At 36.9% G+C, this 26,197-nt stretch overlaps 1 protein-coding gene and 1 non-coding gene across 6 annotated transcripts in view; one reads left to right on the top strand and one right to left on the bottom strand.

The window, feature by feature from the left end:
- The window catches only part of WWP1 (WW domain containing E3 ubiquitin protein ligase 1), a 119,919-nt gene that overhangs the window by 47,149 nt on the left and 46,573 nt on the right, over window positions 1-26,197 (bottom strand). For 4 of the 5 annotated variants that reach the window (XM_029923206.1, XM_029923209.1, XM_029923207.1 and 1 more), the window contains 4 exons: window positions 21,366-21,503; window positions 21,208-21,274; window positions 17,129-17,313; window positions 4,084-4,420 (listed from right to left, as the gene is read on the bottom strand). In XM_029923206.1, coding sequence (XP_029779066.1) covers window positions 4,084-4,420; window positions 17,129-17,313; window positions 21,208-21,274; window positions 21,366-21,503 — 727 coding nt within the window. The remainder of the gene's footprint in view (window positions 1-4,083; window positions 4,421-17,128; window positions 17,314-21,207; window positions 21,275-21,365; window positions 21,504-26,197) is intronic. The other variant, XM_029923208.1, reaches the window with a different exon arrangement.
- On the top strand, window positions 7,464-7,571 carry LOC115279542. The gene has a single exon (XR_003903502.1). It is a non-coding gene; the product is annotated as a U6 spliceosomal RNA (small nuclear RNA).

The raw sequence follows: 26,197 nt of genomic DNA, 5'->3' as shown, positions 1-26,197 counted from the left end.
ACCCTTTAAAGTATCTCCTATTTAAATAAACTTTAAAGTCTCTCTCTCATTTCATGAAACAAAAACTGACCCTCAGCTCTGTATCTTTTCCTATGATTTCCCCCAAACATTCCTCTTTGTGTTCACCAGCTCTCTTGAAAAGTTCACTACACACTTCTACGCCTCCCATTCACTCCATAGCACAGCACTCTGAATACAGCTCTGTTTTCCAGAAACTGCTTTGTCAAAGGCCAACAATAAATAATCTCTTTGTAGTTAAATTCAATTGGTGCCTTGGAATTTTTCAGTAGTTTTTGACCTTGTTAATCATTTCCTCAAGCATTTACAAGCCAGAGCTTTTGCCCAATTTTTCACTCACTCAATATCATTTAATCAAGCGCTAATTTACTTTTTTAATGTTTTATTTATTTTTGAGAGAGAGCATGAGCAGGGGAGGGTCAGAGAGAGAGCGAGATACAGAATCTGAAGCAGGCTCTAGGCTCTGAGCTAGCTGTCAGCACAGAGCCCAACACGGGGCTTGAATGCATGAACTGTGAGATCGTGACCTGAGCCGAAGTCAGATGCTCAACCAACTGAGCCACCAGGTGCCCCGCTAATTTACTTATTTAACAATTATTTATCAAGTACCTGCTACACAGCAAGCATGGTTTTAGGTAAGAAGAAAACAGAAATGGACAAAACAAAGCCCTTTCTAGTCTAGTGGAAAGAAAATTGACAACAAATATGTGTCATGTGATGATTAACATAACACAAGTTATGCTGATTAGAAGAACCCTACTCAAAAGAGTTCATACTGATTTCATTTATATTAAGTTCTGTAACAGGAACTGGAAAAAAAATCAGAATAGTGATTGACTGAAAACTGTACTTGAGAGAACTTTCTGGGATAATGATAATATTTGATATCTTGATATGGGTTTGGGTTAACCAATGTATGTTTGTTAAAAACCCATCAAAACAGTAGAGTTATGACTTGTGCATGTCCTTCTATGTAAACTTTACCTAAAAAATGTTAAACAAATATTGAACTCTAGTTAATGATACGCAAGCTAAAGTACTGAGGGGCAAAATGTACTGATGTCTAACTTGCTGAATTACATTTAAAAATTTTATAGAGAAAGGAAGAGATAGAAGATAAAAACAAATAGAATAAAATGTAAATTACAGAATGTAGTGGTAGATACTGCGATGCTCACTGTAAAATTCTTTAAACTTTCCTGCATGTTTATAAATTTTCCTAACAAAAGGCTGGGGAAAAAAATAAGGAGATGGGTGCAGAGGAGCCTGATTTAAACAGGGAAAATCAGAAAAAAAGGCCCCTGTAATGAGGCAATGTCTGAGCAGAGACCTGAATGAATCGTGCAGATATCAGAGGTTTAACACTTCACACAAAAGTCTGGGCAAATGTAAAGGTCTTTGGGTGAGATCATGCTTGGCATAACTTCAAACATCATCTCCAAGCTGGAATACTGGTCCTTCAGAACACTCGTGATTCCAGGCACCATGATTCCACTGGTAGTTAGCTGAATTACTGAGCAAGTTACTAAAGAGAGAAAACACAGGAACTAAGAAAGATTTCTGAGGAAAGAGATTGATGTAGATTTGAAAACTGCTAAATCAGTTACACAAAGAATACTGCTTCAGCCAGAAGAATCAACCTTGGGTCCACTCTTCTATTCTTCTACCTCTTTACAACTAACTATCAGGACACATCTCATCATCACCCTACGAGACTAGCAGCTCCTGCTGCAGGTTCTTTTCCTTCTCACCTGAAGTAATAACTTCTACACTTTTCTGATGACAGCTAAAAGAGTAAGAAGTATGCTTTACACAAACACTGTGTGTACCAGATTGCTATTTACCTACAGACTTTATATATACAAACACACAGCAGAAAAACAAACTTTTGGAAATGTTTATTCTTACTACACCTAATACTTCTTCAGTATTTTCTATTCTAGTCTGTATTGATTTACTTAAATTATGTGTTCAAATGCTGATCATAATCTGCTAATCGGCTGCAACCTGCAATTTGAAAATCACTTATGTAGGTTACCACAAAGATCACATGATAGCTATAGGCATGCTGAAGCATTTATTTAGCCCTCACAGAATTAAATATATGTACTTTTTATCACTTTAAATCATAATGCCTGCTTCTCTCATTTATAAAATAGTCTGGCTACTATCTATACTTACTTGTCTCCTTAACTTGTTTTGTTTTTTTTAATTTGGAAATAGAGTACATGTGAGAGGGGGAGAGGCGGGGAGAGAGAAAGAGAATCCGAAGCATAATCTATGCTCAGCCAGATGCGACATTCAATCCCATGACCCTGGGATCATGACCTGAACTGAAATCAAGAGTCAGGTACTAAAATGAATCAGTCACCCAGGCACCCCAATGGTTTCAACTGCTAAAATAACCTAACTAAAATGCAAACATAACTGTGCCACTCCCTTGCTCAAAATTCATTAATGTTTATTCATGATTTTCAGGGGAAAACTCCCACACTCTTAGAAAGTATATGAAGTTCTTCATAGGATTATTTACTCTTCAGTGCTACATGTCACTTCCTCAAATGCTGAACTGAAACTGTAACAAAATACTACTTCCTGAGCTCCACGTACACGTTTTTATAAATGCTAGAGATCTGAACGTGCAGTCAGCCTTCCATTATCAGTGCCTCCATTATTGCTGTGTTAACTCCTACTTCTCTTTCAGGAATCCGCTTAAAGGTTATCTCTTCCTAAAAGTTTTCTTTGATCTCAATAGCGCAGGCTACTCCCCTGCAAGCTCTCTCTGTATATATTCCCACCCACAGCCTGCTAAACGTACCTCTAGCCCAGTAACTAACTGTACTGTATAGTTGCTGTTTACTTATCTTTATCCTCCTTGTCAGACCATGAGGTTAACAGAAGAGCTTCTTACATGTATATATCACAGTGGCAGACACATGAACCGAGGAAAAACGACTAGGCTGCCAAAGATAGAAAACAAAGGGACAATGAGAAATATCTGAGAGAAGGGAAGATACTTTAGGGTCTAAAATGCCAGCAGGAAACAAGTGAGGATTATGAGTAAGTAGCTGAAAATAAGCGCAGAGAAAGGTCTGGCCTGGACATACAGATTTAATAGTTAAAGCTGGGACAGCATGAAGTCCAAAAGAGGAAGAAGCACACGCAGAAGACCAAAGGCTGAAACCAGTATTAGGCAGTGAGCAACATCAGATGAGCCAGTAGAGAGCACTGAGAAAAACAGTTCAGAAAATAAAACAGGGCTATGAACACAGTGACTGATGAGAAAATGAGGGCAAATGGACCTTCTAGAAGTGCAGTTTCAACATCTCCAAAAGAAGACATTCTACCTGCTGTAAGTTGCATAGGAAAGTGCTGTGTCCATACTCCTAGTACAATGTTGTCCAACTGTACTGTATGTGTTTACAAGTCTGAGCCACTATAAGCTTTCTGAAGTCAAAGACAATGAATGACTAATATTAGTATCATCAGAACCAAGTAAAGAATTAAAAAATATGTTAAGTAAAGGTGGAAGAGATGACCAAATGGAATACACACAGAGAATACTCATTAAAGGAAATCTTGGGAAGCTGAATAATTACACTGGGAAATTTAAAAGAAACTAAGAATTATTAAGCAGCAATGAAAACCTGAGTTTGTAACAGAGCTAATCAGCAGGGCAGGTGACTTTCCCCAGCACTCAGGACTAAGAAAAAGGATGGCTATGTGGGGACCTGGAGTGCAGACCATGAAGGAAGCTGGAAAACTGAGGTAATTATGTAGTGTTATGATCAATCTTATCTAAAAGTACAAATAAACCAGGAATTGAATCAAGAGTGTTCTGCAAACTAACCCCAGGTTTTTTCTTTTCCCTTCATAATGTGCATACTTCCTAAGTGAGGGTTTTTAAAAAGTACTTGTTTGTGGCAAATAAACTGTATCAATCAGATTCCAGCTTTGATTTAAATCACTAAACAACTGAAAATTTTTACATACATTCAACAGTCATATTATCAAAAAGCTGCTATTCAAGTTAAGTCAAACTTCTAAAAATTATATTTAACATACCCTGATGGCAAGGTTTCTGTGCTGGCATTTCCAGACTGTTGCCGTACAGGTTCCACACACCCATCTGGCTGTCTTAATTTGGCTGCCTCAAAAGCAGAACTACTTCCAGAGTTAGAGGTGGCAGGGTCTAAAGAACTTCTAGCTTCAGATCCAGATGCTGCACTATTAGAAAGAATACATTCATCGTTTTCTGAGGAAGTCAGTGTTTCTTGAACTGGAGGATCTTCAACAGTAGTATTAGTGCAATTTGAAGACAAGGCGGTTTCTTCAGATACTATTACAGTGCTCGTGGTGGAAGCGTTCTCATTTGGTGCAGATGAGAATGATTCTCCATTAGCTGCCAAGAGAAAATCAGTAAGACGAACTATCAGGGAATGACAAAGGAAACTCACCAGTTACACTGATTCAGTACCTGATACTGAGTAATGTTATCAGATACTGATGAAAATAAGGCATATTACATATTTTTTCGCTCAAGTTTTAGAGATGAACATAGAAATAATGAAAACTTAAAAATATATTGATCCTTGAACAACACAGGTTTGAACTTCATGGGTCCACTTATATGCAGATTTTTTCCAATAAATACAGTACAAACCTGTAAATATATTTTCTCCATCTCTGATTTTCTTACTAACATTTTCTTTTCTCTAGCTTACTGTACTATAAGAACAGTATATAACATCTACAAGATATGTGTTAAGTGACTATGTTACTAGTAAGGTTTCTGGTCAACAACAGGCTATTAGTTAAAATGTGGTGGCGGGGAGGGGGATGGAGTCCAAAGTTATATAAAAACATTCAATTGTGGGGGGTGATGCTGGTGTTCCAATCCTCCTTGTTGCTCAAAGGTCAACTGTGTATGTGTGTGTACACAGATACACACTAAAAACCTTAACTTAAGGAAAAGAAAAACCAGTATGCAGGTAACATGTTTCCCCCCCAAATACTCAATTCTGAAAGTCTGCATAGTTTACATAAAAACTTTAAATGATTCCTTTCAATCTCCTTTCTCCTATGCAAATGGCAGCTAATATCAAAAGTAACCAATAGGGGGGAAATATATAGTGGCATTAAGATAGTGCTACAGTGGACTGCCAGAAAGATCCAGAACTTCATTCTACACCTTCTAAAGAAATGACTCAGTACTGAGATCCACTCATACAATTTTCTTAATGTTCATTTAAATTTCTTTTGGTTGTTCTATTAATTAGAGAGAGAGAGACACAGAGTGCAAGTGGGGAAAGAACAGAGACAGTGAGAGACAAAGATTCCAAAGCAGGCTCCAGGCTCTGAGCTGTCAGCACAGAGTCTGATGCCAGGCTTGAACTCACGAACCATGAGATCATAACCTCAGCTGAAGTCAGACACTTTACCAACTGAGCCACCCAGGCGTCCCCTTAATATTAATTTTAAATGTGATCAAAGCATTTCAATTATGTGTCACTATTAAAATGAAGTCAAATTAAAACTGGAAAATGAAGAGATTATTGCGTAAAATCTATTTTAAAATTCCACATAAAGTTCTAATTAAAATGGGGAAAGGAGACCTAATTATGGGTAATGGCACCTTCAGATAGAAGACTTAACTAGTGGAAAGTGTACTATTAAGAGGAATTGAAAGGTAATTACAAAATAACAAGACAATGAATCAAGTTCTATCTAAATATGGGGAAGAGAATGGCTTTGGGGAAATAAATATAAAACAAAATACAAGAAATAAAGTATTTACAGTTACCTTGTACCAAACACGATTACATAACACAGAGAAATGTAAAAAGAATGCATAGTAGGAAGGCTAACTTCTGGTGTCTCATATATATAATGCTCACTTAAATAATTATCTCATTTAACATTTACTCAATAGTGCAGAAATTAATTTCCAACAAAATGATAAAGCTTAGCAGCAGTCTTTTCAAAGCAAAATAACACTAAATGGGAAAAGAGGAATAATTGAGACATGATAATCCAGTCCAAGAAAAAACAATCATAAACCTTTTGCATACTAAACACAGCACACAAAATACAAATTGTTAGAAAGGAAGGAATAAAATGAAATATTAAATAGCACCATTCAGCTGTTCAACGCAACTCCCCTCCTACCATAATTCAAGAGCAAGCACTCTCACTCAGCTCTTCTCTCCATCGGTACCACCACCTCCTAGTCGATCATTTCTTGCTTTTATTATTGCCAAGAGCCTCCTAATTTTAGTCTGCCTGCCTTTTCTCATGTCCAGCTACAAGCTATTCTCCAAATGACAGCCCAGAGTAATCTTATTCAGAATATATAACAGATCTTTTTACTCCCTTACACATCAGTGGATTCCCATTATCACCAGAATAAATTCCAAACTCTTCATGGCCTATGACAAAGACTACGTTAATCTGCTCCACAGCTACACTTGACTTCTCACAATGGCCGTCTTTCTGTTCCCTGAATAGAGCAAACTCCTTCCTACTTCAGGGATGTGCACTTGCTGTTCCTGCAGCCTCCAAATATCTCATGACTTGCTTCTCATCATTTAGCATACATGCCCAATTATACCTCCAGAATGTACTTGAGTCAGTGCTTGAGTACCTTATTTAATGTTGTTCCTACCACACCCTAACCCATTTTATTTTTCATGTTCTGAAATCATTTTGTTTTTATTTCTTTAAGTTCAGAGTGGTGCGAAAGCTTTGTTAAAATTGTTTACTCTTGCATTGCCCAGTTGTTACAAAATGGCTGGCAAATGAAATAATAAATATTTGTTCAATAAATTAAAGACAAATCACAGAGAAAGAAATGAATTGAACATACCTCTCTCAAAACTATGCAGATTAAGGAGCATCAGTATAAATATTAAATATATGAAGGATTTAATAACACAATACATCTGACTAATATTACAGAGAGGTACCTTTGCGTTTCTACTACATATATATTCCATCCAAACACTCTGAGAGATCAAAGGAAAATCCTCAATTGTATAATAAGGAGGCCACATTCTAATTATAATTCAATAAAACTAGAAATAAGCAATACAAAATATAATTTATTAAAATGTTTACTACACGTGTGGCAGAATCTGTTAAACACTTTTTAAGGGTTATCTTATGTAATAATCTTCAGAGAACTATGCTGAGACAGATATCAGCATTATTCCCACTTTACTGGTGAGAAAACATAACTTTTTCATAAAATGTTTGTTTATTTTGAGAGAAAGAGTGAATGTGTGTGAGTGTGCAAGCTAGGGATGGACAGAGAGAGAGAGGGTGAGAGAGAATCCTAAGCAGGCTCCAAGCTATCAGTACAGAGCCCGATGTGGGGTTCAATCTCACAAACTGTGAGACCATGACCTGAGAGGCCAGATCGAGAGACACACACTGACCTACTGAGCGTGCTCGCTTCAGCAGCATATATACTAAAATTTGAACGACACAGAGAAGATTAGCATGGCCCTGCGCAAGGGAGCCACCCAGATGCCCCAGAAAACTGATACTTTTATGTCCATAAAAATGATAGTACTACGTCCAATTCACAATCAATTTGCTTAGAAGATAAACTAAATAATTATTGAGTTAAAGAGGAAATAATGAAATTATAAACTTTAGGGAAATTAATGGTAACAAAAACACTCGTATCAAAGGCTATTGGAAAAAGCCAAAGAAGTATCCATGAATATAAAAAAGAATGGCAATAAATGAGCTTAGTATTTCAATTCTAGAGTTGGGGGGGAGGGGAGATGGTAGAAGGAATTAAAAAATCAATAAAACAGATCAGAATTTCCTAACTTACCTGATAAGAATTAGTTAGGATCTTGTTGAAAGTACAGATCTCAATTCCCTTTCGAGACTTACTGAATCTCTAGGGGAAATCTCCAAGGAAGGGTTTGGGAATCTCTATTTTTAACAAATGCTTCAGAGGAATTTTTATTTCATGGAGAAACCATGAAATACACCTTTCTAAGTTTTATAAAGAACAAATATAATATGAATAACATTAGGAATGCCACATACAACTTTTAAGTCTGAAACATATTAACTACTTTAAGTCAAGAGACAGAAAAACTGAAAAGGCTCATCATGGGGCATCTGGCTCAGTCAGCGGAGCATGCAACTTTTTTTTTGAATGGAGTTCAAACTCCATGTGGGGTGTACAGGTTACTTAAAAATAAAATCTTTGAAAATAGAAAGGACTCATCAGAGTAGAAATTGGAAAGGCGAAGAAAGATCATACCACTCCCCCAAAGGACACAACGCTCAGTTTTCTGAGAAAATCCTATGAAGCCTCAATGAACAGAACACTCTCAATATTATTTAAAGTATTATGGTACATTAGGAAAGACAAAGAAAAAAGGAGTTTCTTAGTTTATTCTACAAGGGTAAAATGACCCTTAAGTTGAAACTAAATAAATTCTAATACGGTTCAATATTAGGATTTTATGTTAGAAAATCAACTACGGTAACACATTAAAAAATAAAAGACTATTTTCAATACAAACCAAAAAGAATTCAATAAAACCTGGATAAAATGCTCGATAAGAGGAATCAAGAAAAATAAATAATCTAGATTATCCATCAGAAACCCACAGTAAGTATCATATATTAAGTATAAGACATTAGAAGAATTTCTATTAAGGTCAAGAACAAATTAAAACCAGGAACAAAACAAGGAAGATTACAACCACCGCTCCAATACTGCTGATTACTTTGACAATGCAGTAAGACAAGAAGTGAAAAATACTGGAAGTAAAATGGTAAAAGTCACTCACAGAGAATAAGGTTATTTAGAATACTCACGAGAATCTCTGTCCCATCTTGCAAAAAGCTGAGAAGCCAAATAGTAAAGGGAAAAGATCGAAGCCAAGAAGACTCATAGTAGTGCAAGGTTAAAAAGAGTAACCTCAGGACTAAAATGCCAAAGAAGAGGAAGCCCCACTGCAGCTAAAACCCTGTTCTCATCAGGAATTGGCAGATATTCCTGATAGGCTATGAAAGGCCACGTACAAGAGGAAGAAGTATTCAGCGGCTAAATCCAGGGCTGAAAAGAGAAAGGAAAAGATTCTTGCTACTATCACAAAATCAGTTGGTGGTGACAAGAATGGTGGTACCCAAGTGATTAAACTTCACAAAATGTCTAGGTATTATCCTACTGAAGGTGTACCTGGAAAGCTCCTGAGCCGTGGTAAACCTTTCAGTCAGCACGTGAGGAAACCACAAGCTAGCATCACTCCTGGGACCATTTTGATCACCTTCACTGGGCAGCCCAAAGGCAAGAGGGTGGTTTTCCTGAAGTAGTGGCTTGCTACTTGTGGTTGGACCTATGGCCCTCAATCGACTCCCTCTCTGTAGAACACACCAGAAATCTGTCACTGCCACCTCTTCCAACACTGGTATCAGCAGTGTGAAAACCCCAAAACATCTCACTGATGCTTTCTTCAAGAATTAGCAGCTGAGTAAACCCAGACACCAGGAACATGAGATCTTCAACATGGAGAAAGGGAAATAGGAGATTAAGGACAGCACGCCGTTGATCAGAAAGCTGTGAACTCACAAATGCTGCCAAAAATCAAAGCCGTCCCTTGGCTTCACGGCTACTCTGTTCTGTTTCCTCTCACAAATGGACTTTACCCTCACAAACTGGTGTTCCACAAATTTCTTATAAAGAACCTAATTAATTAAACAACTGATCCAATAACAAAACAACAACAAAAAAAAAAACAGAACACTCAAGAGAATCAACTGAAAAGCTATTAATACTCAATTTGACCAAAATGTATTAGCACAATGACCAGACAGAAGTTCAACATCAAAATCACACTCGAGACCTGTCTAAACAAAACTAAAAACATTCTTAAGAGACATTTTAAAACACAGAATGAATGGAGACACACATAAAATATCTCTGGATGGAAAGATTCAGCAATGCAAAAAAAAAAAAAAAAAAAAGTAAATTAACACTCCTCAAAAAATACTGGTAAAAAACAGAGCAAGAGAAATTCTCATTATTCCAGGTAGGAAAACAAAAGGGCAACGACTTCGGAAGACAGTTTGACAGTTTCTTACAAAATAACCATACTCATATAATAAAGCAGTCTTGGTTTTTAATCCAGTTAAGTTGAAATATTATGTCCACACAAAAACCTGAACATGAATGTTTGTATCAGCTATATTCATAATTGGCAAAAATAGAAGGATTCAAGATGAGTAAGCAAATTGGGGTACATTCACACAATGGATATCACTTGACAGTATCAGAAATGAGATGTCAAGCCATGAAAAGACATGGAGGAGCCTTAAATGCATTTTGCTAAGTGAAAGAAGATTCCAACCATATGACATTCTGAAGAATGCTCAACTATAGAGACACTATAAAGATCAGTGGCTATTAGGAGTGCAGGGTAAAGGACAAACAGGTGGAGCACAGGGGACTTGGGGAATGGTAAAACAATTCTGTCGGATACTGTAATTTTGGGTACATGACAACATGAATTTCTTAAATCTCACAGAACCATACACCACAAAGAGTGAGCCTTGATGTAAACCATGGACATAGTTAATAATAATGTATTTATACTGGTTCATTAATTCTAACAAATGTGCCACAGTAATGCAAGATGTTAATAATAGGGGAAATTCTGAGTGGGGTAAGATGGCATATCTTTGATTAGAGATTATCACTGATATATATCCGTGGTTCTCAACTGGGCACAAACTTGCTCCCCACTTCAAAGACAGTAATGTCAGGAGCTATGTTTGGTTGTCACTGCCAGGGGAAAGGGAGATGTTACTGGCATCTAGTGGGTATAGGTCAGGAATATACAATACACTGGACAGCCACCCACAACAAAGAATTATCGGCCCACCATGTCAAGAGTGTGAAGTTGAGAAACTCTGATGTATGCATACTAAGCCACCAGGCAAGGTTCTGCAAAATAAACATCTGTTTATGGTAGCTGTAATAAAAACATCTGTTAACAAATGGTATAAGGATGACTGAAAGGACAAACTAACATAAAAGACAAAAAGGTAAGGGAAGACAGAGAGAGAGGTCAGAATCATAGGTCCTTGCTCATGAAAGAATATGGAGAATTACATGTAGAAGTTTATGCAAAGCATTTTTCTTCTCTACAGATATAAGACCATATCCACTGACTTGGTTTCTTAATGAATGTATCCAACCCTTACTTTCAGCCATTACTGACATTTAGGTTACAAGACATACCTTTCTACTTTCATGTTTAATCCCTGAGAATTCCCTTGTACTGTATGATATGATCATCTCAAAGCACCACACCTTTGTCCTTACTGTAACTGTTCAGGCATGGAGGAGCCTTAAGTGCATATTGCTAAGTGAATGCATTAGAGTAGAAAAAGGCAGAAATACTAAAGATTTGAATATCATTTTTACTCCTTTTTAAAAGTGTGACATGAACAGGGGCACCTGGGAGGCTTAGTGGGTTAAGCATCCAACTTGGGATTTTGTCTCAGGTCATTCATGGTCTCACAGTTCACGCGTTCAAGCCCCATGTCAGGCTCTACACTGGCAGTGAAGCCTGCTTGGGATGCTCTCTCTTGCTCTCTCTGCCTCTCCCCAATCTGTTCTCTCTCTTTCAAAGTAAATAAATAAAATCTAAAAAGTGTGACACAAAGAACTGCTTGTATCTTAGGTTGTATCTTAGGTTATATCTTAAGTTTCTTTAAAGTCAATTCACACTTGTAAGTGGGTGGCTATAAAGGGGGTAGTGCTCGAGGGAGGCTTTGATGATGGTGCATTTCTGTACCTTGATCACAGTGGCAGCTACATGAAGCCACACATGGTAAAACCGCACAGAACTAAACGTACACAGTGCAGGTGTAATAGGCAAAGTGGAGATTTTGTCGATGCCAATTTCCTGATTCTGATATTGTACTATAGTTACACACTGTATGTTCACAATGGGGGACCTTCCTATACATTTCTTGGCAGCTTTCTATAATTATTTCAAAATAAAAAGCTACAAACAAAATCTAACAAACTTGTGAAATCAGTTCTGCCTGAAACCTACTATACTGAGCTCTGATCTATTTTATTAATAAAAGAATAATTATGTGTTTGAAAAAGTCATTCATGTTAGAAGTTAGGGACAGTGGGAAGTAGAGAAGAAAATAGTATTTTTCTTAGGTATCTACCACTGTCCAGGGAATGTTTAACCTTTGAAATAATCCTATCAGGTAGTTAATTATTATCCTCTTTTTATAAATGGAGGAGCTAAAGTTTGAGAATATTAAATTTGTCCAAGACCATACATTAACACATTAAATGGCAGGGTTGGGATGTGAACCTACTCCTATCAGATGTCAAGACTGCCTCCCATTTTAGCTTTAAATAACTATTAATATTTATAGCAACTAAACTTATCAAATGGACCTTTAAAAAAATTTTTTTTTTAGAAAGAATGCGTGTTGGGGAGAGAGGTGGAGGGAGAGAGAGGGAAATTTAAGCAGGCAGCATGCCCAGTGCAGAGCCCGAAGAGGGGCTTGATCCCACAACCCTGGAATCATGACCTGAGTGGAAATCAAGAATTGGATACTCAACCAACTGAGGCACCCAACTGCCCTGCAAATGGACCCTCTTAATCAAAACTCAAAAGAAAGAAAAAAAACCCCACAAAAAAGCCCTCTTGTATGGCACGGTCTCTGGTGAAATGAAATCATTTGTCTTAACTACTTAGCACAGGGCCACAATCCCTTATCTGAAATCCTTGGGATCAAGTACATTCCAGATTCTGTAAGTTTTTGAAATTTAGATAAGTAATATGGCATATATATTTCATATTACAGTAATACCTGAGCAGGTTTGAGGGCCATATATTGTAATTAAACACAATACTATATGGCAAAATATGTAGAGATACTCACAATAAGCATGATAAAACTATGAATACATTCAAATTGGTTCTAGTCATTTTGATATCAAAGGAATTCAACAAAAAACCTTTTGGTTTTAAAGATTTTAGAACTTTGAATTGTAGATAAAGGACTAAAAACATGTAATGTGTTATACCCAGAATATGCAAGCTTCCATCTGTACCCCCACTGTTACATGAAAACTGATTTTTAAAGTTCTTGATTAGAAAAAAGAATACCATTTTTTCATCAATGCCTTAAAGATTACCCCATTCCTTGACAAGTACCTGAATTCATCCTCCTACTAAGGAATGACAGATCACACAAAAGGCACTGGCAAGGTGGTTGCTACCAACAGAATAGGTTCTGGAAGCCTTTTTAAACCAGCCAATAGAATGATGACAGATTGTTTCGTCAGATGGCACCAACAATTATCAGAGAAGGCAAAAACACAATCACTAAGTTGGAAGATGAAATATTATTTGAAGTCTTTCAAAGTATAAAAAGATGTACACGGGGCGCCTGGGTGGCTCAGTCGGTTAAACCTCCGGCTTCGGCTCAGGTCAGATCTCACGTTCGTGGGTTCGAGCCCCGCGTCAGGCTCTGTGCTGACATCTAGCTCAGAGCCTGGAGCCTGCTTCCGGTTCTGTGTCTCCTTCTCTCTCTGTCCCTCCCCCTCTCATGCTCTGTCTCAAAAATAAATACAACATTAAAAAAAAAAAAGATGAACAGTACAACTCTGAGACACTTTAAAAAAAATCACACACATCAAAGTGAACAGAGAAGCAGAAGGCAGAGAAAGCTGAGAGAGCTCTAGATAGATGTCAATTTCAGCTCTTCTATCCCCTAGCTGTGATCTCTGTGCTTCAATTAGTTATGGTGAAAGGTAAATCAATAAATACATATATACGTTTGCAACATATATAACACAAATGTTAGCTATTATGATTGTCCTAGGTTTCCTAACAGTTACTGTGAGTGTTATGAGAACTACTTACAATGGAGCCTTCAATTCTAGTTCCTCATGTTTTATATTCACCTTGAAATTTCAGGCAAGAATAAATAAGAACATGAGAAGTGGGGCACCTGGGTGGCTCAGTCAGTTAAGCATCCAACTTTGGCTCAGGTCATGATCTTGCAATTAGTGAGTTCGTGCCCTGCACTGGGCTCTCTGCAATCACCAGGGAGCCAACTTTGTATCCTCTGTCTCCCTCTCTCTGCCTCTCCCCCACTCATGCTATCAAATAAATAAATGTTAAAAAAAAAAATGTAGGAAGTGAATTTGTTCCCCGTGGAAGAGCCTGTAGAGCACCCGACAAGCCATGGAGTGTAAGAAATTCTGAAATGGGGGAGCCTCAGTAAGTCTTCCTCCCTTTTGTAGCAATATCTGAATATATCCAAACACTAAAACATGCAACTAACCAGTGGTCCATGGATGCTTTCACCAATCTACCAAAGAGCTAAATATTTTAGGAGGAAGAGCTAAATAACCAAATTCCATAGATTTTTTTAAATGGAGGATGATGACAAGAATGAAACAGAGTGGTGGTATAAGCCTTTCTGAAATGAGCATTCATCATTCTTATTCTTTTCATGAATCAGGACTGAACTTAATAATTGGCCCTTTATCTAATTACTTTCAGAAATAATGGAATTGGAGCTACATTCTGAATCTAATGATAACCCCCATATAACGAACTATGGTTTATAACAGTATTATTTTTATTTTGTATAACCTCTTTGGAGTGTTAAGGAAGTTGTACTGTTTAAAATGCAAATTTTGGGGCTCCTGTGTGACTCAGTCGGTTGAACATCCGATTTCAGCTCAGGTCATGATCTCATGGCTCGTGAGTTCAAGCCCCATGTTGGGCTCTTGCTGACAGCTCAGAGCCTGGAGCCTGCTCCGGATTCTGTGTCTTACTCTCTGCCCATCCACTGCTTGTGCTCGACCTCTCTCTCTCAAAAATAAACAAACATTAAAAATAAAATAAAATAAAATGCAAATTTCTCTATGAGTAGATAATTAGGTATTTTCTTGGAATTTTTTTAGTATGGATAATTATTTAAGAACTTGAAAATTCATGATCAAAAAGTTCTAGATTCAACCTTTATTGTGAAAAACTCTGGTACTCAGATACTCAGATAAACCATTTTTCTATGTGGTTTTTTTTTTTTTTTTGAGAGAACAGGCACAGACAAGCTAGGGAGAGGGGAAATTAAGAATCAGCTCAGGCCAACTGAGACTCCAGGTATCTGTGTTTATATTTTTAACAAATAAATTACTGAGCTCAGTCGGTTAAGCATTTGGCTTCAGCTCAGGTCATCATTTCACTTACATGTGTTTGAGCCCTGTACTGGGCTCTCCACTGTCAGCTCGGAATCTGCTTCACATCCTCTGTCCCCCTCAGCCCCGCCCCAGTCACTCTCACTCTCTCAAAATATAAATAAACCTTAAAAATAATAAAATATTGGTCCTTTCTATAGCTACTCAGACTATTTTTAAAAACTGTAATATTTAATTTAGAATAGATAACATAAGTCATAGTTCTCTGAAACTATATTTACTCTCCTGGAATTAACTGAAGATATTTGTTCACACTATGCTGTTTTTTCATACAATCCATAAAAGATGGAATATCGGAAACAGCAGCTGTTTTAACTGGTCTGTTCTTAATTAGGCACAGTTCCAAATAAAGTAAGGTGATGTTTCCTTTTCTGCTTTGCTAATAACTCAGAGACAAATGTTCTTACTACAAAGCAGATCAGAAATCAGAAAATAAATACATTTTGCTAACTAATGTCACCCTGGTTATGTGTATTTCTCTTCTCTTCATTTTCCAGCCACCTTCAGTTAATGATCAAAAAGTTCTACTTATTGTGACTACTCAGGATTTTTAAGTCCATCTTTAAAAAAAAAGCATTAATAAACAAATTAAATTTTAAAAACCCATTCAGTGCATGGGCGGTTCAATCAGGTAAGCGTCTGACTTCGACTCAGGTCATGACCTTGTGGTTCATGAGCTTGGACTCTGCATTGGGCTGTGTGCTGACAGCTCTCTCTGCCCCTCCACTGCTCATACTCTGTCTCTCTCTCTCTCTCTCTCTCAAAAATAAACAAATATTATTTAAAAAATTTAAAAAGAAAAAACCATTCAAAGATTAATTCTCATGTTTACAAAAACTCTCAGGACAAAGCAGGGGTAAGTATCTCTCCACTCCTGGGTATAAATACACAATTGTCTTATCTATAATCCTATGTATTTTCATTCAATTCCTCAATTGATTCTTGTTTCTACTTTTACATACTTTCCCATAGATAGATAAAACACAGGAAAGAATATAGATTCTGGAATTTAAAGACCATTATTATAACTCTAGCACCAAAACATAACAACCCTAAGATGCTTTAGTTTGAGAGATTCATCTAAAAGAATATATAAAGATCAAACAAAAAAATGACTTATGAATTTTTACAGCTGAGTCCACTGAAATACAGGATTATAGAAGAAATCTTCCATAGGCATTCCTTCTGTAATAGAGTAACACTCCTGGCAAATAAAGAACTTTCTGAGAGCTCTATAAGCTCACACTACCATTTTCTACCAATTTGTAATAAAAAAAAATTTTTGTGTGTGTACACTCAAAGACAGATTTAAGAAACCATTTATTGGGGCATCTGCATGGCTCAGTCTCTTAGGTGTCCAACTCTTGATTTTGGCTCAGGTCAGGATCTCACAGTTCATGTGATTAAGTACTGCATCAGGCTCTTCACTCATAGCATGGAACCTGCTTGGGCTTCCCTCTCTCTCTCTCTCTCTCTCTCTCTAAAAGAAACCATTGATTACTAATAAATCAATAAACTCACTAAAGTTCTTTTAGACATATATTTTATATTATGAATTTTTTGTGTCTGGCATAAAGCCTAAGAATCTATCATATAAATACATGCTTAGTGAAATATATTGTTATTTCTAAACTAAATATATATTTGGAATATCCTCCTAAATAATCTACAAAATTCAAAATATTAGGAAAGATTTTAGTTATTGAGATCTTTAGATTCCTACCACAGCACTGAAGAATAAGAAAGATAGTACAGTAAGAGAAGTGTAGGCACAGATAAAGTTTAATTTAGTTTCCATTTAAACAATGAGTCCTAAATTACCATACGTACCAGTGTCATTGGCAGGCTCAGATGTGAGTGGTTTTGGAGCTGGTGTATTTTTGGGTCTGGCAGCAACCTGAGACGGAGATGAAGGTGTGTTGTCTCCATTAACTACATATGAACAGCATGAGTTTTGAACTAGGGTGCTTGTAGGTGTATGATTATCTATTCCATTAGTACCTTCAACAGCCAACCTTAAAAAACAAAAAAAAAGATGCTTTACTTCAGTAAGTGCAATTAACTTTTCATCAGAATTGTCATAAGAAAGATGTACCAAATTCTTAGTATCCAAGCAAAGTGACAGGTAGAAAGAGTGATGAACACAAGATACAGCATGATTTTACTACATTAAAATTTAAATTACTCTCAGTTCCAAGAGTATCTACATTAGCAGGTAACTGTATATATACTCTGATATGTAAATATACTAAATCAAAATAAATTCAGTCCCTCAAAGTAATGATCAAGTTGCATATTTTAAATATTTAAGTCTAAGGGGCGCCTGGGTGGCTCAGTTGGTTAAGAATCCAACTTTGGCTCAGGTCATGATCTCATGGTTCATGGACTTGAGGCCCGTGTCAGACTCTGTGCTGATAGCTCAGAGCCTGGAGCCTGCTTCGCATTCCAATGTCTCCCTCTCTCTCTGACCCTCCCCCTCTCGTGCTCTGTCACCTTCTCTCTCTCAAAAATAAATAAATGTAACATTAAAAACTATATATATTTAAGTATTTAAGTCTAAGAATAATCTTAATTTTAAAGTGCTCTAAAAGCATTAAGGAACGTTGAAAACTTAATTCCAACCTACTGTAATTTTATTAAACATTGGAAAATAGGCTGAAGAGGTCTTCAAATATTGATTACAAATTACAATGCCCTAGGTACTAAAATAATGAGCACATGATAATCAGAAAATCTAAATAGTATATAGCAGTTAGAAGAATTTATAGCAAATACATGAACTGCAAATAAATAAATCTATGACTACAAAGTCAAACATTTTAAATGTTATTGACAATAATGGATAGAAAGTTGGGTGATATCATGTAAATGAACAGGAGAGCTTTTCCAAATACACAGTTTATCCTGTATCTGCTCTCCACAACACAGCCTTAATGTTTTTAAAAATATGTAAATCAGGGGCACCTGGGTAGCTCAGTCGGTTAAGTGTCTGACGTCAGCTCAGGTCATGATCTCACGGTTCCTGGAGGTTCCTGGGTTCGTGAGTTCGAGCCCCAGGTCAGGCTCTGTGCAGACAGCTCCAAAGCCTGGAGTCTGCTTCGGATTCTGTGTCTCCCTCTCTCTCTGCCCCTCCCCTGCTCATGCTCTGTCTCTCTCTGTCTCTCTCAAAAATAAACATTAAAAAAAAATTTTTTTTAAATAACTGTGTCACTAAGCCCCCCCATTCATCTTTAACTAAGCCCCCCCATTCATCTTTAACCTGTTTCTCTCCAAGTTCCTCCTTGCTCACCTTGATAGATATACTATACATCAATTTTACTGAACATGGAAACATGTTGTAAAGCCTTCGTGTTTATTACAAATTAGCATATGCAAGCAGTAATATTATAATGACTACAGGATTATAAAAAAAAGATAAATATTATATTCTAGAGTTGGAAGAATTTGTAGAGCATGAATTAACTAAAAATAAACTCATGGTCTTTGCACTTGCTATGTCCTCTGCCTAGAATAATGCTCTCCAGTCAGAACTCTGCATGAATAGTACACTTTTGGCTTTTTAATTGTAGCCCAAATGTCAAGTCTTCAGAGATGATTCCCCCAACATTTCTCTTAGAAACAGGCTCCCTTCCATTCCTGTCACCTTGTCCTATTTCAATGAGTTCACAGTTCTTAATACTAGCTCCAATCAGCTAATTTATTTCTTCACTTGTTCACTCTTTACCTTTATCCCACCAGAAGGAAATTTCACAGGAAAAGGGCCAGTATTCTTAGTGCTTGGACTCCTGTCTAGCACCAAACAGGCACTCAATAAGTATCTGATGATAAATGAATGAATGCCACTCTCCTTTCCTTTGTTACTTATGTATTTGGAATGAGATGTCCTCAGGAAGTTTGGACAAGTAAAGGAAGTTTCTAAGTGATTCTTCTGATTTGTATAGCACTCCCCACCCAATCAGCAAGAATCAAGTGACCCAGGAGTCTAAGGAGAACTCATGTGAAGTTCTCCCAGTGCTATAGATCTACTCTTTCATTCAAAATGTCTTACTATGCAATAAATAACATTAGGTTTCAGACTAGTCACGATTAAAGCTCCTTGGGGCACCTGGGTGGCTCAGTCGGTTGGGCGTCCGACTTCGGCTCAGGGCATGAGCTCATGAGTGTGAGTTCGAGCCCCGCGTCGGGCTCTGTGCTGACAGCTAGCTCATAGCCTGGAGCCTGCTTTGGATTCTGTATCTCCCTCTCTCTCTGACCCTCCCCTGCTCATGCTGTCTCTCTCTGTCTCTCAAAAATAAATACAAAACATAAAAAAAATTTAAAAATAAATAAAAAAATAAAGCTCCTTTACCCATCTAAGATTGTATTATAAAGATTATAAAAACAGATATATCTTTTAGATACAAATATGCACACACAATATTTTAATCTACCTAGTGTTGTACCCTTTTAGCTCTTTTCTCCTATAAACACTAAATAAATAATTATTTAAGCCAAAAACATATTCAGAAGATATATTTATCTGTTCAAGTGCTCTATGAGAATCATTTAATGTCAGTTTAGGAATTATGATGTTAGTAATTTTATATATTAATAGATGTCACACCTTGTCATATACCAGCATGTTTTTCAAATAGAAGTCATTTTTATGGCTATATACTTTTATATTTTGAAGGATACATTCCATTATAATCAGTCTATTATATGTTTTTATTCTCATTTAAACTACTCCAAACAGCAAGTTTTTATTGTCATCAAACATGAATGCAAGGGAGTTTCTAAGAGGGCAGGCTGATTTCTGAGGAAAGACTACAATCTGTGGAGCATGTATTGTCTAGTGATCTACTGGAAGCTGCCAAATCAGATAGCAAAAAGATGCCAATTTTCCCACATTATCTGCGTCTATTTATTGATATGCTTAAATACAGATTTTAAAAAGCCCTTTCCAATAAAAAAGTATGAAGTACTGACACATGCTACAACATGGATGAATCTCATGCTAAGTAAAAACAACCAGTAATAGAAAGTGACATATTTATGATTCTATTTCTAGAAATGGTCAGAATAGACAAAGCTACTAAAACAGAAAGTAGATTAGTGGCTGCCAGGAGCTGGGAAAGAGGAATGGGTAGAGACTGCTCATGGCTATAGAGTCTCTCTCTCCCTCTCTTTTTTAATGTTTATTTATTTATTTTCGAGAGAGAGAGAGAGAGAGAATGCAAGTGTGCCAGGGAGAGGCAGAGAGAGAAGCAGACAGAGAATTCCAAGCAGGCTCAGCAAAGAGCCTGACATGGGGCTCGAACCTACCAACCATGAGACCATGACCTTAGCTGAAACCAAGAGTCTAACACTTAATGGATTGAGCCACCCAGGTGCCACGCCCTCCCCCTTTTAATGTTTATTTATTCTGGTAGAGAGACAAAGCGGGAGCGTGCGTGCAAGCATGTGTGCACACACGAGCAGGGGAGGGGAAGAGAGAGAAGGCTAGGGAAACCCAAGCAGGTTCTGAACTGTCAGTGTGGAAGCCAATGTGGTCTCTATCCTACAAACCATGAGATCATGAACTGAACCTAAATCAAGGATTAGATGCTTAACTGACTGAGACACTGAGGCACCTCCAGAGTCTCTTTTTGAGAGTGATGAGATTTTCTGAAATTAGATAGTGGTGATGGTTATACCAAAATCTACTGAAATATATACTTTAATAAAAGTAACCCTTTTGGTATGTGTATTATATCTCAATGAAGTTTATCTCTTTAAAAACTACTTTTACAAGTATTCAAACAAATGACATATTTAGATATAAGCTTTTAAATTCTGTGGAAAACTCTAAACTAAGGTTAAACTGTAAAACTTCATATATGGGAAATGTTACATTACCTTGTCACAAATACTAAAATAAAATATTCTACCTGGAAGCTGGTCTTGCTGAAGGGTCTCCATTTTCATGTAAGGCATCACCATTTTGCTGTATTTCTACTGAACAAGAAAGCAAGCAAGCAGGTTTTTATATACTTCTTTCAGGTTTTTTTCCCCCCATCAAACTTTAAAAATACATAAAGTGGCTTACTGGTTGGAGATGAGTTGCAGTTTGTTAGATTTTCTTGCTCAATTGTCAATCCATCCAGCACAACTGTTAATTCACCAGTTTGCACTATGCCATTCTTATTTTCTAAAGAAAGTTTTAATTGTTCTTTCACTCTTTCCACTAGAAAAAAAAATCCTAATTTAAAAGTTTTTGCCACATACAAAATTATGTACTAGAAATCAAAACTACCTATAATTACTCTAGTTCAGTACTTCACAGCTGCAAGTGGAAAGAATCACTTGCACTTTTATCAGTAGACCCTTCTATACTACATCAGGCTCACTCCCTATCAAACCAAGTTGAAAAAGTCCTTGCCCCTCACCACATGCTTTCAATTTCACCTTTAATTGCTCCTCTGCACAGTATAAAGCACAGAGAGCAGAGAAATATACACAGATAACAAGCACAACAATTACCTAAACTTGCTCTGTCAGCCCATAACATTTGTAGTTAAGGCAAAATTTCTGCATGGAAGTCAGGTGGTCTGGTTACTAATTTCAGTTCTGGAACTTACTGCTATACTTTAAGTAGTCAAACTATATAAAACCTCAGTTCCTGTCATTACAAAATGGAGATAATAAAAGCATCAAATTAAAAGGGGCTGTCATAAGGCCCACATGCAAAACCACACAGAAATTTCTTAGCACTATGCTTGACACATGTTGAATACTCAATAAATGGTAAGTACTATGACAATAGTTTCTTTTTCATATGAGACCAAAAATTCCTTTCCTGTTATCAGGATATCTAGTTCTTACTTAAGTTTAAGTCATTTCACTTCAACTTCCATCCCAGAGAAATATTAAGTTTTTAGTGATCTCTTTATTATCCAAATTTCTTCAGTCTGATCTTCATTGTCTTTCTACAGCTTTTGAAACCATGGAACATATTTCTTCTTAGATTGTGTCCTTGACTTTGGTCTTTTCTATACTTAATGAATTTGGGTGTTTTTTCCTCCCCATTTATCAAATGTCCAGCATAAGCATACTAAGTATCCAAGTACAGAAAAGACAAGACAAAAAAATATCTGAGGCCACTATAATCACAACAGAAATTCTCTGCAAAGAATATATGAACTATATAATAAAACACCTTATAGAATTATACCACCATAAACCTCATTCACTCCATATCACAAAAATATTAATTAAAACAATTAGAGACTAGGGGGAAAACAAAAGTATGGGGGCGGGTAACCTAAAAAAGCATGAATTGCAGCTTTACCTAGATTCTAACAATCTAGATCTCAAGAAAACTATACTGATCACCATTCTACTTCATTTTTATCGTATTTTCCATTGAAACCATCTGCAATGTGGAGCTGTAGCTCTTGTTCCTAACATTAGCTTGAGTAGATTCTTAAAGAATAACTTTTCAAAATCCCTTGAATGTAGGTCTCTTGATGGTTAAATTCTCTCATTTTTTAATCTGTAAATGTCTGGATTCTCATCTTCAAAAGATTTGTTGAGCATACTATTTTATATTGATGATAATCTCTCAATTCTTTGAAGATATTTTTCCACTATCTTCTCCTATTACTGCTAATTCTACAATTCTAATTTATAATTTCCAGTCAAATGATCTGTTTTTCTCTACAGCTGCCTTTTTGTCTTTGGTGTCATGCATTTCACTTGATGAAAACATGACTTTCTCCTTATCATATTGGTTGGGATATTATGGACCTAAGAATTTATTTTTCATCAGTATTCAAAATATCTCTTAAAGTATCTCCTCTACTCCACCCTCTATTCCAAAGGTTAACAAACTGGTTGCAGGCCAGATTTGGCCTGTTACCTGTTTTGTCCATAGTTTTATTTGAACAGTCATGCTCATTCACTTAAAGATCTTCTCTGGCTGCTTTCCCACTACAATGGAAGACTTGAATAGGTACACAACAGAGACGGCAAAGCTTTAATATTTACTATCTGGCCGTTTACAGAACACACTTATCAACCTCTGCTTATGATGGCTTCTTATAATTTCTAATCTTTGATGGTGAGTTCATTCTCTGATATTAGACTAAGGGTAATCTATGGGCTTTACTACAGTCAGGGTCTGTTTCTAATTCTGGTAGTGGTTTGAGGGTACCCCCAAAGAGTCTAGACTACAAGAGTCAAAGCCTAGCTCTCCTATCTTGCTGTGAGCGAAAAGCTCTGTGCCCTGAAAACTGCTGTCAGCATCATCCACTATTCTAACTCCAGTTGGTAAGATCTTTCTTTTTTGGGAAGAAGTGAGGGGCCTTGAAGATCACTTTGCCTCTTTGCAAAAATCCGTAATGCTACAATAATTTGTTCTATCCTGGACATAACTGTATAGCAGGAGGGTGTTTACAGCATCTAGTCTTTCACAATTCTAAACATGGAAAATTGGGATATAACATTTCTGAGTCATAAAATGAAGAATAATAGATATTCCCATCTACAAGATTATATATGTATTGCTGGTGGGGAGAATGAGAGTATTATTTTAACAGTATAAACAAACTGACTCAGACATATTCATCTATTCAATGTGTAAACCCCTAATGTGTGCCAGATATTATACTGAGCAAGCAAGATAAACCTTGATGAGCCAAAAGTAAACCTACCTGCCATTATTCCACTTACTTCCTTTAACAGACTTATAACTAGAATTTGGGGGGGGTGGGGAGATGGCCTCCCAAGCTAAACTGAAGTCTCCACAAGAGCTGAAATTGTGTACACCTAATTTAGTGATGTATCCTCAGTATCTGAAAGAAGGTAGGTACTTAATAAATATTTATTATGACAGGACGTCCTCAGGAAACTTAGAAGGCAGAATCTGATTTTTCTTCCCTCTTAGACATTCTTTCTTAGTTTTAATAGGGCAACAAAACAATTTGAATCTTTGAGAAGCTAGACAGATGACTATGTAATTTATCCTTCTATCACTGATTTGTTGAAAAAATATACTCTGTCCCTAGAGAAAAGAAACATCTTCAAAAATCTTGTTTTTTTAAGGTGTTTCACATATTTAGATATAACTCAGAGTTATATTCTGAAGCCATTTAAAAAAACTGCAGGGCACCTAGGTGGCTCAGTCGGTTAAGCATCTAACTTCAGCTCAGGTCATGATCTCATGGTTCTTGAGTTTGAGCCCTGCATTGGGCTCTGTGCCCACAGCTCAGAGCCTGAAGCCTACCTCAGATTCTATATCTCCCTCTCTTTCTGCCCATCCCCTACTCATACTCTGTCTCTCTCTCTCTCTCTCTCTCTCTCTCTCTCTCAAAAAAAAAAAAAACATTAAAAAAATTGTTTTCACACTGTATTCTCTATTGCTAAGCAGCAAATTATCCTGGGGTGCCTGGGTGGCTCAGTCGGTTAAGCATCCAACTTTAGCTCAGGTCATGATTTCGCAGTTCATGGGTTCAAGTCCTGAGTCGGGCTCTCTGCTGAAAGCTCAAGAGAGCTGGAGCCTGCTTAGGATTTTGTCTCCCTCTGTCTCTGCGCCTCCCCCTCCTGCATGCATGCTCGCGCTCTCTCTCAAAACTAAACATTAAAAAAAAGTCACGGGGTGCCTGGGTGGCTCAGTTGGTTAAGTATCCAACTTTGGCTCAGGTCACTATCTCACAGTTTGTGACTTCGAGCTCCACATCGGGGTCTATGCTGACAGCTCAGATCCTGGAGCCTGCTTCGGATTCTGTGTCTCCCTCTCTCTGCCCTTACCCTGCTTGTGCTCTGTCTCTCTCAAAAACAAACAAACATTTTTTGAAAAATCACAAATTATCCTAAAGCTTAGTCACTTAAAATAACAATAATCATTTATTACTGCTCAGTTTCTATAGGCCAGAAATTTGGGAGGAGCTAGAAAATCCCCTTAACTGGTATCTCATATCCACAGCTAACAAGCTGGTGCTGAGAGCTGAGAAGAGGCCTCAGTTCCTACCCACTTAATGGTGTTTTTACAGGACTTCTTCAGTCTGCACATCGATGACATGTGAGTACATAATCCAAGAGACCAAGGAAAAAGCTGAAATGTCTTTTATGACCAAGTCTTTGAGGGCCTATACCATTATTTTTGCCATATTCTGTCACAGACCATCTCTGATGCAATGTGGGAGGGACCACACAAGGTGCAAACACCAGAAGGTAAGGATGCTTGGGGCCATTCTAGAGGCTGGCTAACATAAAGATATGTATGTTTACAACAAAATTTTAGAAGCAAAATGAGTGTATTAGGTTACAAGTTGTAACAGTCCCAAAAATAACAAGGTGGTCTAAATCCCAAATCTTTCCACTGTCTCACACAATGAGTCAATGTGCAATAACTCACTAAGTTCCCATGTCCTATTGTGTAACAAATTTAATTTCAGAATTTACAAAAGAAATTTAAAAATATTTAATAAAAGTATAAGAAGAAAATAGATAATGGAAATATAGAGTATAGAAAACATTCTGAACATAAAAAAAATGGAAGCTGGAAAACCTTTAAAGACAGATAAAACATTAAACTTCTAGAAGTCAAAACCAAGGATGAAAAAGTGACAAATGATCAGGAGAAAAAAGAGTTCTTATAAGTCAGTGAGAAACCAAGGAACTACCAATAAAAAAAGTATGAAGATTATAAGACAATGACAAATAATAAAATATGAATGTTCAATAAGTAAGTTTCTCAATTATTAAAGAAATGTTTTGATAAGAATAACCTTCATTTTTAAAATCTATTAGTATGGCAAATATTTCCAAACGGGCACTCTCATATACTTTGTGTGTGTACAAATTAGCCTAACGTTTCAGGAAGGCAAGTCAGACAGCTATGCACAGCTGGAGGCTTCAAACTGCTCATTTCCTCTCCGC

This window comes from Suricata suricatta, chromosome 15, assembly GCF_006229205.1.
Source record: "Suricata suricatta isolate VVHF042 chromosome 15, meerkat_22Aug2017_6uvM2_HiC, whole genome shotgun sequence".
Classification (NCBI taxonomy): Eukaryota; Metazoa; Chordata; class Mammalia; order Carnivora; family Herpestidae; genus Suricata; species Suricata suricatta.
This window is presented reverse-complemented; position numbering and strand designations above follow the sequence as displayed.